The 14,219-nt window shown below is 42.6% G+C and overlaps 1 protein-coding gene across 2 annotated transcripts in view; it reads left to right on the forward strand.

The window, feature by feature from the left end:
* LOC132391786 (probable E3 ubiquitin-protein ligase HERC3) overlaps positions 1-14,219 on the forward strand; it is a 95,080-nt gene that overhangs the window by 24,946 nt on the left and 55,915 nt on the right. The window contains exons 7-12 of one of the 2 annotated variants that reach the window (XM_059965398.1): positions 798-928; positions 1,232-1,333; positions 4,478-4,635; positions 7,008-7,084; positions 9,787-9,899; positions 13,577-13,636. In XM_059965398.1, coding sequence (XP_059821381.1) covers positions 798-928; positions 1,232-1,333; positions 4,478-4,635; positions 7,008-7,084; positions 9,787-9,899; positions 13,577-13,636 — 641 coding nt within the window. The remainder of the gene's footprint in view (positions 1-797; positions 929-1,231; positions 1,334-4,477; positions 4,636-7,007; positions 7,085-9,786; positions 9,900-13,576; positions 13,637-14,219) is intronic. The other variant, XM_059965399.1, reaches the window with a different exon arrangement.

The following is a 14,219-nucleotide window of genomic DNA, read 5'->3' on the forward strand; positions in this document are numbered from 1 at the left end:
GCACCAAAGGGTCTTTCCCTCCAAGAGAGGAAAAATTGCATTATTTGTGTCTGAAATGAGTGACCCTTTACTTTTAAAAATGAATTTAGTTATCTGTGAATATAGTGGGTGAGATAAACGAAAGTGGTGAAGACAATCACAAGAAGCAAACAAAACACAAATCTTTGCAAATGATTTACATCTGTTTCCTACTGCTGCCTTCCCAATTGTGTTTACTCTGTGAATCCGTCTCTGTATTTTCAACACTTCCATTAGATTTCCAGTCAATCAGCTTTGGTTGAAAGTGCCTCAGTTTCTCTTGGCTCTTCCCAGAACTGAAATCCCTGCATTCATGCTACTATTCCCCTCCTCTGCTTTTATTCCCAAGTCCTCTTTGAATTACGCCCTTTGGGATTGGGGGCAGTGCACCAGTGGTTAACAATGCTTTAAAGCAAACTTTACACTGCGCTGACTGTCGCTGCTCTCAAAATTATTTCACCAGTATCCTCTTCAAGTGCACAATGTGCTGATGCCCACCGGTGATGTCTTGCTTGCAATGCAGCCAGCAAATTGTCTCCTTGCAGAGTAGTGGGGGTTCTGAACCCGCTGCCTTAAAAGGAGGTGAAGGCAGAATCCCTCACTGTCTTTATAAAGTAGCAGCATGAGAACTTGACACACTGTGACCTGCAGGGCTGTGTTCTGAGAGCTGGGAGGCGGAACGAGCTCTTTCCCAGTCAGTGTGGATTTCGTGGGGCAAATGGTCTTCTCCCTTGTTCTGTGATGGGATGGCTAATGCTGTACGGTGTATCTCCCCTCAGAATGGAGGCGTTTTTACATTCGGAGCTGGCCTTTGTGGACAGCTAGGCCACAACTTCAGAAATAATGAGATTAACCCCCGCAGAGTCCAAGAGTTGATGGGAAGTGAAGTCTCCCAAATAAGCTGCGGCAGGTGAGTGAGCGTGCTGGATACCCACCCACACTTTTATCCTGCAACTCCTGTATCTACATCTCCTCCATCACCAGCCTCCCGCAACCTGAACAGCTCTTCCAGGTAATGCAGAGATTCGCATACACCTCCTCTAAACTCATCTAATGAAACTGGTGGCCTTCTCTATATTGGTGGGGCTAAGCACAGGCTAGGCAACAGCTCTGCCAAGCACCTGCACTCTGTTCACAGTGGCTGTCTTGAGTTTTCAATCGCGAGCCATTTTAATTTGCCTCTACAATTCCACACAAATCTGCCCGTCCACAGCTTTCTCCACTGTCAGGCTGAGGCCAAATGCACGCTGGAGGAATGGCTTTACCTGGCTGGTTTACACCCTGATGGCGTGAACATTGAATTCTCCAATTTCAGGTAACCCATACCTCTTCTGTTTCTTTTTTTCTTTTTCTAATCCACAAAGGGTCTCCAACACAATCACAAAATTGTCAAGGAATGATTCCAACAAGTGGATTCCGGAACTCCTTCCCTAAGTAGCTTTGAACCTTTGAAGTACTCATTGAAAACAGAGCTGAAATTTCCAAGGAAAAGACTAGCATATTCATAAATTATGGTATGGGTAATTAATTATGGATGATAATAAACCTGAGTCTGATTCTGATTCAGATTTAATAGGTGCAGAGAAAAGTTGGATAAGTGGATATTCAGATATAGCATGATTACAGTAGAGGAGCTGAATGGTTAACTCCTGTCCGTATTGTCTTTCCAATATAGTGTCTCTGTCTGTGTGACTAGGACAGTTGCATATGGATGCTTTGTGGGGTATATTTTGTGTCACTTGTGTCAGTATCTGGTTTAATATCACAGGCATATGTCATGAAATTTGTTGTTTTGCGGCAGTAATACATTGCAATAAATAATAATTTAAAAACTACAAATTACAAATGTATATTAAGTATATATAAAAATGAATTAAATAAGTAGAGCAAAAAGAGAGGAAACAAATAGTGAGGTAGTGTTTACAGGTTCTTTGTCCATTCAGAAATCTGATGGCGGAGGGGAAGAAGCTGTTCCTGAAACATTGAGTATGTCTTTGGGCTCCTGTACCTCCTCCTTGATTGTAATAATGGGAAGACAGTATGTCCTGGATGACAGGGATCCTTAAAGAGGATACCGACTTTTAGAGGCATTGCCTTTTGAAGGTGTCCTCAGTGCTGGGGAGGCTAGGCCCATGATGGTTCTGGTTGAGTTTACAGCTTTCGGCAGCTTTTTCCAATCCTGTGCAGTGGCCTCTCCGTACCAGACGGTGATGCTACCGGTTAGAATGGTCTTCGCGTTACACCTCAGAAATTTGCGAGTGTCTTTGGCGACATACTAAGTCTCCTCAAACTCCTAATGAAATGTAGCATCTGTCATGCCTTCTATGTAATTGCACTAACGTGTTGGATCTGGGATAGATCTTTAGAGTGGTGGCACCCAGGAACTTGAAGCCGCTCACCCTTTCCATTTCTGATCCCTCGATGAGGATTGGTGTGTGTTTCCCCAACTTCCCTTTCCTGAATTCCGCAATCAATTCCATGGGCTTACTGACATTGCAGCAACAATCTTGCACTCAACACCAGCTGATCTATCTCTCTCATGTACGTCTCCTCATCACCATCTGAAATTCTGCCAACAATACTTGTGTTGTTGGCAAATTTATAGATGGCGTTTGAGAATAGAGAGAGTAGAGTAGCGGGCTAAGCACGCATCCTTGAAGTGCACCAGTGTCGATTGTTGGCAAGGAGGAGATGTTATTTCCAATCAGTTGATTAGAGCTGAGGGTAACAAATAAACAGCAGTCTGATGTAGGTAATACTATCGTCCAGATGATCCAAGGCTGAGCGGAGAGCCAGTGAGATTGCATCTGCTCTAGACCTGTTGTGGTGATAGGCAAATTGCGGCAAGTCGAAGAACTTGATAAGGCGGTTGATTCTAACCGTGGCAATGACCACGACCATGAAGAGAATAAAACAGCTCACTAAGGCTAACTTAAAACACCTTTCACACTATCTGAAAGGTGTAATATTTAAGGGAAACGTGAGGGGGAATTTCTTCACTTAGGGATTAGTGTGAGTGTGGAATGAACTGCCAGCAGAAGTGATGGATGTGCATTCAACTGCACATATTTAAGAGGTTTTGATAGTACATGGATGGAAGGAGTATTGTCTAAGTGCACGTCGTAGGCAAAATAATTAGGGCAGCTTCTGGAAGTTCTTTCACCTAATCTGAGGAAACACTTCTGTGACCCATGACCTCAAGATCCAAGAGACCCTATAATTTTCTGTGATTCAGTCCCTACAACCTGAGACACTCTCGCCCTGACGGAGTCCTGTAAGTAAGCCATGGCAGATTTGTCAGCAATCTCACCTTGAATCAGAAGTCTGGGCCGTAAAATCTGATCTGATGCTCCTTTTGAGTTTTAGGGGAGAGTTGTTCTCTCAGGCACACTCTCTCAGATGATCAGTATTGGTTTATTATTGTCATGCATATGTCCATATACTGAGAAGCTTTGGTGTGTCATCCAGACAGGTCATCCCATACGTAATTACATGTTAAAAATATATTCATTTATGAGATGTGGGTATTGCCCATCCCTAGATGGTAATAAGAGAACCAAATGCAGAATATGGTGTTGCGACTACAGAGAACGTAGTCAAGTTAAGTGCAAGGGCTACAAGAAAGTAGGATGGGAGGTTAAGTGTTCATCTCTTAGCATGTGAGAGGTTCTTTCAGAAGTCTGATAACAGTGGAATAGAAGCTGTCCTTGAGTCTGACCAATCTATCAGGTGCTAAACAGAGCTCTTATCTGCATTCTTAGGAGGGGGTTGAAGTCCTAAGGCATTATTTTGAAGGCAAGTGAAGGAAATCTTTTCTAGGATACTAACCAATACTTGTTACTCAATTAGTCTCACTACAATAGCTATAAATTTGCTCTTTGTGGATGGTAGCCATGTGCAAATTGAGTGCAAGTGCTTCCTGCTTCATTGGACCTTGTTTGTTGATTTTTGTTTTTAATTGTCCTCTTTCTTGCATAATCTGTGTTTATGTTTTTGTGTTTTTGTTGTGAATATCGTGTCTCTGCTGCTGTGTGACTGTGATGCTGCTGGAAGTAAGTTTTTCATTGCACCTATGTGTTCATCTACTTGTGCATGAACTCAACTGAGATTTAGACTTCGACTCATGGTTAGCAGAGCACAGTGCAGCCATTTCAAGGCAAGCCTGAGGTGCTAACTTTCACTCTTGTACAATAACCGGGAGCCGAGTGAAATGTAGCTACTACGTGAGGAATGCCGGTGATTAAAACCGGAACTATTGGAAGAGTGGCTGAATTCTCCCCACAGCTCTGTCTTAAAAACTCTGGGCAAAGTGAGGACATTTGGTGGATTCAATCATGAATTTATGACAAAAGATCAATGCAGTAGTTTAAAACAAATTGCACAAATTATTGACTTAATCTTTATTGGTTGAAATGTCACTTGGCATTTAACATTTAAAACACTTTTTTGCTTCTTTTAGGCAGCACACACTTGCCTTTGTCCCTTCTTCTGGGCTAATCTATGCCTTTGGACGTGGCAACAAAGGTCAGCTCGGATCTGGACACGTGGTTAATGCTCAGGTTCCATATCGAGTGGCTGGGAACTGGGTAACTCATAAGCACAAGGTGCATCCCAATGGTGAGTAGAAAGCTCCCAAGCCTGCCTCTCTGGAATTGTGTTCTGTTTACAGGCTGTGCAGCCTGTGCCCAATGAATGGGCTTTGATTCATTTTTGGCCCAATTTTGTCAGGGGTTGTTTCTCCTGTGAGTTACCACTGCAGACGATCTATTAATAAATCAGTACCAGTTGCAGTCCTCACTGATTGACCCACTTGGTCATTATTGAGGGGGTGAATCAAGCAAATGAGCAAAATCCCAGTTGGGCCTCTTTCCCTTGATAGATTTTGCAAGTTAGCATCATAGGTAGTGAGGCTTGGGTTGTGCTGCAGGGATTAATCCTAATTCGAATAAGTAAAGTGAGCTAGATGTGACCGCCTGCCCCGTGGACATACTTTGATTTGACTGTTGCACACCTGTGACTTAATTTTTTCTTGTCTGCCATCACATTTAGAAAGTAAAACTAGGTGTCAGCAGGATCAACTGACTAGTGTAATTAGCTTGGGACAGCACAGCATTGTGGGCTGAAGGGCCAGTTCCTGTGCTGTATTGTTCTATGCTCATTAAGTGATGGTCATCAAAGTAAAAGGAGAAAAAAGAAGCCAAAAGTGAATTACTCCTCAGGACAGATTTATAAACTTGGGTCATTTTATTTAAGACAGCAAGTTTGGTTCTACAAGCTAACTAAACGATAGTGTTACAGGTATCTTTCAGTACAGTGTACTCACTTGAATTTACTGCTAAGTCTCAGCCCAAGGAGAAATGGCCATATGGAAGGGAAGGGTCTGTTGGACGTGGGAATCATTTGCCAAGGAAAGAGAGCACTGGAAGTAAGAGTCACTCACCAAGTAAACAGATTGGCCCTTTGAAGAGATGTTTGGAGGTAAGACTCCTCTTGAAGTGTGACGACTTTTGGAGATGGGAGTCATTCTGCAGTTGGGGGAATCGTTGGAAATACAATCCCTCAGCAAGTGAAGAACCATTGGATGTAGGAAGTACTGTGGGCCCTTGATCTGCATTAACTAGCTTGCCTAAATAACAATAGTGATCATGATAAAAAGGTTTCCTCTTTAGCTGTGTAGTGCCATTAGATTGACTTCAAGTGTAATATGTATGCATGTTCTTTCTTCTGTCCATATGTTCAGATGTGATCTACAGTTTTGTAGGCATGTTATTTGTTCAAGGAGCCCAAGAGGCTGCAGATGTTGGAATCTGGAGCAACAAACAATCTGCTATAGAAACTCATCAGGTTGAAGAGGGTGGTGGGGGCTGACATTTGGGCTGAGGCACCGGTAAACTGAAACACCGACAATTCCTTTCACCTCACAGATGCAGCTTGACCAGTTGAGTTCTTCTGTAGTCTTATTTGTCCATGGGTGTGTGTATGCAAGGTAATGGAGAGCTAAGAAATTATCACTGGCACAAGGCACCACTATCCATAAAGACTGACTGAGGGGGAAAGTTGGAGAAGGGAGCCATTTATCAAGTAATAACACCGTTGGAGGCAGGAATCACTCACCAATAGGAAAGTTTTGAGGGAAGAATCTATTGCAACAAGAGAAGTCAACTGAACTTTTGAAGCAGAGCAAGTGATAAAAGATGAGTGTCAATTTTACTTTAGCTGGTTTCACACTGATTGAAGAGACTAAATATAGTATACCCGCTGTGTACTTTAAGGAAGAAATATCAATGTTTCATGGGTCTAAATAGGCTCTGATCAGAAATCGCTGTATAATAAGAGTCTCCAGTCTCAAGTCATTGGCACACTCACTTCTGAACCCAAACCTTGTGGATTTTGATCCCTGTACAGCAGTTGTGCATTTCCTTCAGAACAATGCCAAGGGGATGCTAAGGCACTATTGTTTGTGGATGCTGAACTGAATGTGCAGTATGCGATCAGAGCCACAAACTCCCCAGAATAGGCAACTGATGCCTTGATTACTTCCTCTGAAAAAGGTGACTCTTCTCCATTCAGTACAGGGTCAAAGCAAACATCAGTCTGTGTTCTAGACAGAGATACAATAGAGTGTGGAATTTGGAATTTCGAGCAACAAGCAATCTGCTGGAAAAACTCAGTGGGTTAAGCAACATCTGTGGGAGGTATGGTTGAACTCCTGCATTTGACAATTCTCTTCCTCCCACAAAGACTGTTAAAGCTTCTCAGTTCCTTCAGCAGATTGTCGGTGCTCTAGAATGATGCTATCATGTACAGCTTCTGTTGTTTCTTTGACTTACACTATCTCCCACAACAATGGCAGTGGTTTCATCATACCCATTGAGGTGGCCGATTGACAAGGGATGAGTGGGAGTTGTAAAGTCAATGTTAGTAATCCTGTCAGTATTATAGACCACAACCAGAATTGTGCATTGAGACTTCCTTTGTTCTGTTGGCAGACCAGTCGAATTACTGCGTACTGAAACAGGTCTCCTGTGGAGGTGATCAGAGCTTTGCCCTCTTCTTTCACCACGAGGTGAGCCAGACCCAGGAAAGGCATACTCTCAAAATGTTTCAAGCATGTTGCTGCTCTACGATGTAAAGACAGATGGGCCGGCAGGAACAGTGGGAGCATGGTGAATAAACGTCGTGATCCATTCCAATGTTTCCTTGACCAGGCGGCTTGCTAAGCTACACCACGGGGCACATTAGGATGGGGCCTCAGTCATGCGAAAGGTTGCCTGAGCAAGGAAGCAGATCTCCTTCCTAAAAGAAGTTAATTGGATTTCCAGAAGATCTGGTAGCCACTTATCAATGTAAATTTTAATATTATAAACAATTCAATTTCTCTATTGCTTTGAGTGAGGAGTTAGATTTGCTTCCAATGTGTTATTAGACCATTTGATTATTGTTTGCAATACAAAAGGTTAACCAATAACTTAGCTAATCTATTATTTGTGAGGTCTTGCTATGCACATATTTGACATGCAAGGTCATCCAGTTAACAGCCGTGACCCAAATTTAACAAAAAATATGCTTGGTTAAATATGATATGTAATGGGTTATCTTCTTGTATAGAAGGTGTAAGATAAATTTGTGTCCTGTTCTCCTGTCTGCCCGTGGATAGGTTTAATTTAATGTGGCATCATGTTCAGCACAGATAATGTGGGTTGAAGGGCCTGTTCCATGCTCTGATCTGTAATGCAGAGGTCTGTGGGTGAAGGAATTACTCAGGGGAGTGTGCAAGGCAGTGGGGAGCTGGGGAGTCCACAACCAGATGTGACACTCCACCACTCACTCTACTTCAGTGAACAACATGTTGCTATGGACACAGGCATTATTTTGGACCACGACCGTAAGCACGTGAACTTTAAAGGTTGAACTGTGTACCCTCATATTTATCTTGGAAAATGGAACCTGGACTTCTTGATGAATAGGCATTTTTCACCTTGCCACACATTTTAATCCAAGTATGTCAAAACTGGCATTGACCTCGATGGTATAATCATTGTTATTGGAGTGTTTGTGGGTTTTTGACTGTGTTTGTGTGAGTATGTTTTTTGTGTGATAGTATGCACGAGTGCATATTCACGTGTTGCTCTGAAGTTGATTGGGTGGTTGCGCAGGCACATGGCATGCCTGCCTTTATCAGTCAAGGCCATGAGTTCAAAAGTCAGGAAGTTGTGTTGCAGCTTTGTGTAACTGTATTGCATGCAGTTTTGGTTGCCCCATTATAGAGAGATGCAGAAGCGGTTTACCAGGATGTTACCTGGATTAGGAGGCACGTGCTATAACGAAAGGTTAGACAAACTTCTGTTATTTTATCAGGAGCGGTGGAAGCTGGGGGAGATCTGATAGAGGTTTATAAAATTATGAAAGGCATGGATGGAATGGACAGACAGGATCTTTTTCCCCAAATCAAAATCTTTTGATACCAGAGGGCATGTATTTAAGGCGAGAGGAGGTAAATTTCAAAAGAGATGTGAGAGGCAAGTTTTTTTTTACACAGAGTGGCGTTTGCGTGGAATGGACTGCCTGGAGTGTTTGTAGAGGCAGATACATTAGAGACTTTTAAGAGAGGTTTAGATAGCCACATGAATGTGAGGATAGGGAGAGAGGGGATTAGTTTAGTTTGCCATTGTAGCGTTGAGTCAGGTTTGCACGTCTGGCAAGTGAGACAGAAAACACTGACGGTGAATAAGTATATTAATCATTTAATTATAAACAGTAAAAATGCAGCCAGACATTCATGTTCCCCAAGTTACCGACACTACAAAGCTGAATATTCAATAAACGTACTTAGCTAAAAGAGTGAACAGAGCACATCTTCCCAATGGTTATGTGCATCTCTTGCCTGAAACAAGGGGAGAGAGAGCAAGCCCCGTCCATGTGCTATTTCATACCTGGGATGTTTGAAACAGGACACCAGGCAGCTAAAAAAAACAGCTGCATTTTCTAAACTAACCAATGACAACAAATACTAGCTAAAAGTATGCACAGAGCATACCTTCCCAATAGTTATGTAGACTGTTTGTCTTAAACAAGGGAAGAGAGAGCAAGCCCCGTCCATGTGCTATTTCATACCCGGGATGCTTGAAACTGGACACCAGGTAGTTAACCAAGGGAAAAGCAGCTGCAGTTTCTAAACTAACCAATCACTACAAAGCGACTTACAACAATCAGAATAAGCCATGCCCCCACAGGACAGCCATTTGATTACTAATTTATTTGGTTCAGCACAACATTGTGGGTTGAAGGGCTTGTTCAATGTTTGATGTTCCATTGTGTGTGTGTGTGTGTGTGTGTGTGTCTGTGATAGGGTGAGTATGTGCGACAGTAAAAGCTTGGAGGAATGTGTTTGTGTGTTTGCTTGTATGAATGAGTGATGTGTATGTCAGTATTTATGTGTGAGGGTGAAAGTATGAATGTGTGAGTATGCATGAAGAAGTTAGCATGTGTGTATGTGAGAGAGAGAGAGAGACACACACACACACACACACACACACACACACACACACACACACACACAGTGACAGCATTTTATGGGATTCGTAAACTAACCTGCCAGTATTGCCAAAATTCAAACTTCCTTTTGATTTTCCTTAATCTTTCCCCCTTTTTTTAAGCAACTAATAAATCCACAGTAAAACAGCAGGAGTTTTCTGTCCCATTTTGAAGAGCTGTCATTTAAACCATCTTCACCATAAATTCCTCAACTGCTTTATTTCTCTTTTACAGAACTCACAAATCCCAGATGACTTCCGCTGTTTGGATCCTTTAAGGCATGTCAGGATCATTAACAATAGCAATAATAAGTGGCTACTCAGCCTTTCAGGGAAGGATGTGCTTAAGTAAGTGATGAATCCAGCTTTGACAAATATCTAAATTTTAGATTTGATCATGAATCTCAAATGCCCAAGAGTATAGCACGCTTCCTGCAGTTAAGCATTTCCTGTCTGCTGGACTATTTGTTTCTGTTTTCTTTTGTGTCATTTCTCTGACTGAGTTCACTTCGGCCCAGTCTCCTGTCAACTCTCTACTCCTGTCGCCATGGGAGACACATACAAAATACTGGAGTAACCCAGCAGGTCAGGCAGCGACTATAGAAAGGAATAAATGGCCAACTTTTGTTTGAGACCCTTCATTAGGACTGGAAAGAAAGGAGAATAAGCCAGAATAAGAAGGTGGAGTCAGGGGAAGGAGTACAAACAAGGAAGTAACAGGTGTGAAGAGTTAGAGAGCAGCAGAGATCTCTGCAGGGAGAGCAATGAGAGTGAATCTCTCTGAACTGCCATCGAAGGGTAGATTTAAGGGTAGGCATTCCTCAAAGAAACTTGGCAGTGGTGCAGTGAATTGTAAACACAGGAGATTCTGCAGATGCTGGAAGTTCAGAGTAACACACAAAAAATGCTAGTGGTTCGGCTAGCAACTTAATCTAGGGGAAGACAGCCTCCTGCCCGGCCAAACTTGAGAACTCTTGTTTGGATGGATGCTGCCTGACGTGTTCCCCTGTTACAAAGCAGCACCACAAATAACAGACAGTACACAGTATGCAAATAAATGACTGAGTTTTATAACTCTCAATTTGACTGTAGGTTAGTAAAGAAACTAAAAAGGAAAAGGGCCCACTCTCATGAAACAGTCTAATGTGCAATGTAGGAGCTCACTGTTTTCCCGTCTGTTCATTCTCCATTGACTTTCCCTCTGGCCATCGACTCCCAACCCCATTCGAAGTCCACTCTGTCCTGCAGACTATGACTTTCATGTCCTGGCATCTTCTCTCTCCATGTTCCGCCGAACGAAAGACTGTGAAACCTTCGCTCGGGCACACAAGAAAGAAAAACATCTCCTCTCATTGGCCAGCGCTCATTCCTAAGCCTCCGTTATCTCTAGTCATAACCCAGATATTGCACCACAGTGAAACCATTACATCAGCAGGGAAACCTTTCCCAGGTCGTTACATATGGAATACAAATTTCATTTAGCTGCATGTATGTGTATAGCTGAATGACAGTTAAACTTGAATTGTAGCTGGTACCTCAAAGTGCTGGAGAGATACGACCACAAAATCTCTACTGTCTCTAGAAAACCCTCCAAATTCACTGGAAGGGTAAGCCACCTTCTCTCTCATGCTAGTGTGTCCAGTGTGGTTCCTGTAATTACAGTTAGTCACCTCTGATGGGCAGAGCACTTCACTCAGACACCTGACACCAGGCTTTACATGTAAGAAACAAGGGTTGAGTCATTGTTCAAATCCTTGCGGGACGTGGGTAAGATTTGGTCTCTCAGGAGTTCCCTACCTTTAACACTCCATTACCCCCATCTACCTGACTATCTTATTCAGTTTACTCCTGCCCCTTTCTCCCTTCCCCATCCCGAACATCTATGAAGAGTTAAACCTGTTAAGTTTCTGCATGTTGGACTGACAGTTAAACAACCTGGAGAAGACCAAATATGGTGGCCTTGCACGGTGAGCTGTAGGGCACTGAGGAGTGTGGTAAAACAGAGGGATCTGCAGCTACAGGTCCATAATTCCTTGAAAGTGGCATCACAGGTTGATAGTGTAAAGAAAGCGTTTAGCACGTTGGCCTTCATAAGTCAATGTATATATATATATAGTACAGGACTTGGAATGTTATGTTGAAATTGTAAAAGACATTGGCAAGGTCTGATTTGGAGTATTGTGTCCAGTTTGTGTTACCTACCTACAGGAAAGATGTAAATAGGATTCAAAGAGTGCAGAGAAAATGTACAAGTACATTTCCAGGACTTGATTTATAGGGAAAGGTTGAGTAGGTGCGGACTTTATTCCCTACGCTGTGGAGGATTGAAGGGAGATTTGATGTTGAGTGAGTGAGAGAGGCCTCTGTCGGTCAGAATTGGCCATGGATGTTGCTCCCTAACTGTCTAGATACGCAAGCCTGGAGAGTACAATATGGAGAGCAAGTTGTTGCCCAAGTAGCAAGCTCCCCCTTTCCACGCATCAGATGAACCCAAAGGAATGGCAGAGATTGATACAGTTTGGTACCAACAATGTCACAGGAGTTGCCAGCCACATTCCAGCATCAAAGTCAATGTAACACTGCTTTAGAAGCTCCAGTTTTGGATTTTTTTCTTCGGGGTTACTCCTGAAGCCTTCCCCATGAGTGGGTATAGCTGCAAGGCAGCAGAGGTATGAGATCAGTTTTCCTTCTCCTAGATGAGCTGCCAGCCACAGCTGACAACCAGTCAAAGCGACTGGTTTTAAGGCACCAATATCCTGTCTTTGCCCCTTCTCCTGTCAGTAGAAGTGGTTCTGCCAGGCTCAGTAGCTAAGGTGCAAGTGAAGGCCAGGAGCTGGACTTGGTTGTCAGAGACTATTTGAGGCGCACTCTATTGGGAGCATTTAATAGGTAGTGGGAGCTCGCCCCATTACCACCCCCCCAGCTATAACAACCTTAAGGAATGTTAATATTTGATAGAGGCATACAAAATTATAAGAGGCATATCTAGGATGAAAGGAAGTAAACTTTTTCCATTGAGGCTGAGAGAGTCTAGAACTAGAGGTCATGGGTTAAGGGTGAAAAGTTTAAGGGGAACTTGAGGGGGAACTTCTTCACTCAGAGGGTGGTGAGAGTTGGAATGAGCTGCCAGCACCAGTGGTGGATACAGGGTTGATTTCAACATTTAAGGGAAATTTGGATTGGTATATGGATTGGAGGGGTCTGGAGGCCTATTGTCTGGGTGCAGGTTGATGGGATGAAGCAGGTTAATGGTTCAGCACAGACTAGAAGGTCCAAAGGGCATGTTTCTCTAGTGTTCCTCATAATGTGCTGCACTTACTTTATCTGTTGGCAGTATGAAGTGTTTCTTTGTGAAGGAGAGATTTTTCCAGGGGATGACTTAAGTGGCAGTCAGCACTCAGAGTTGCATTTTATGACCAAGAAAGTTACCTGGCTTAAAACGTTATTTTGGGGGCAGTGCTTTAAGAACCGATTGGGTATTCAGTTTTGGATAGAATCTGGCATGGTCCATTTGTGGTTGAGAAATAAGATTATGTAGAGATTTGTAGAAGCTTGATTGGCATAGTGAAGGAGAGGCTGCTGGCTGCCTGTAAAATTCACCTAGGTTCCAGCAGCAGACTTGAGCACAGTGCAGACACCAGCTCCATCACTTCCGTAAACTTGAAAATAAAAAAAACTGCTGATGTTAACAATCTCAAGTAAGCACAGTAAGGATTAAAATACCATGAAAGGAGAGACAGAATTAATGTTTCAGGTCACAATGTCTTTGACCCAAAATGTTATTTCAATTTCTCTCTCTGGATATGCTGCCTAACCGACTGAATGTTTCCAGCATTGTCTGTTTTTATTTCATTATCTCTTGGTCTAGGTTGGCTTTATAAATTAACCAAACACAGAATTGTATTCAACTGTTGGTAAACAAAATATCTCTTCTACAATTAAATCTAGCCAGTGACCAGATTTAATTATTCATATATTTAACCCATTTGCCTGTTTTTTCTCTCTCGCCTTCGCATTGTCTACAGTGAATTGAATGTGATATTTTCTTCACCTGGATGTCTGAACGGCAGTTTTCTTAACCACCAGTAAGTGCAGTTACTTACAGTATTTATAACATGAATTGCAAGAAGGTCTTCAATTTGTATAGTGCCTGTTACAGCCTCAGTGTGCTTCAAAGGATTCTAAAACCAATGAGGTTCTTCAAAAATGTAGTCAAGGTTGTAATGTGGGGAAAGCTTCAGCCAGTTTGTTCAGTAGAAGCTCTAATATGCAGCAGTGGGTTATATTTTGAGACGCCCTGTATTAACAATGTTGTTTGAAGGCTAAGAATCTGCCATCATTGGGAATCTCATTCCTATTGATCTTTGAAATGATGCTGTAGAATCTACAGTATATCTACCTAAAAGAGTAGATGTAGATAATGATTTAACATCTAATCTGAAAGCCCACACCTTTAAGAGTGCAGATCAGCTCTTCAGCAGCATACTGGACATTTGTCTTCATGTGAAACCTGAGCCCACTACCTTCCAACTGAGCGGTCAGAAACGCATGACATAAGAAATTAAAGAACAACCGAAAATAGACATGAAGATCAGGGATTTTGATTAGATAAGGCTGTTTTATTGTCATAGGCACCACTGTGCAATGAAATCAGAATCAGTGTCAGAT

This window comes from Hypanus sabinus, chromosome 3, assembly GCF_030144855.1.
Source record: "Hypanus sabinus isolate sHypSab1 chromosome 3, sHypSab1.hap1, whole genome shotgun sequence".
Taxonomy (NCBI): domain Eukaryota; kingdom Metazoa; phylum Chordata; class Chondrichthyes; order Myliobatiformes; family Dasyatidae; genus Hypanus; species Hypanus sabinus.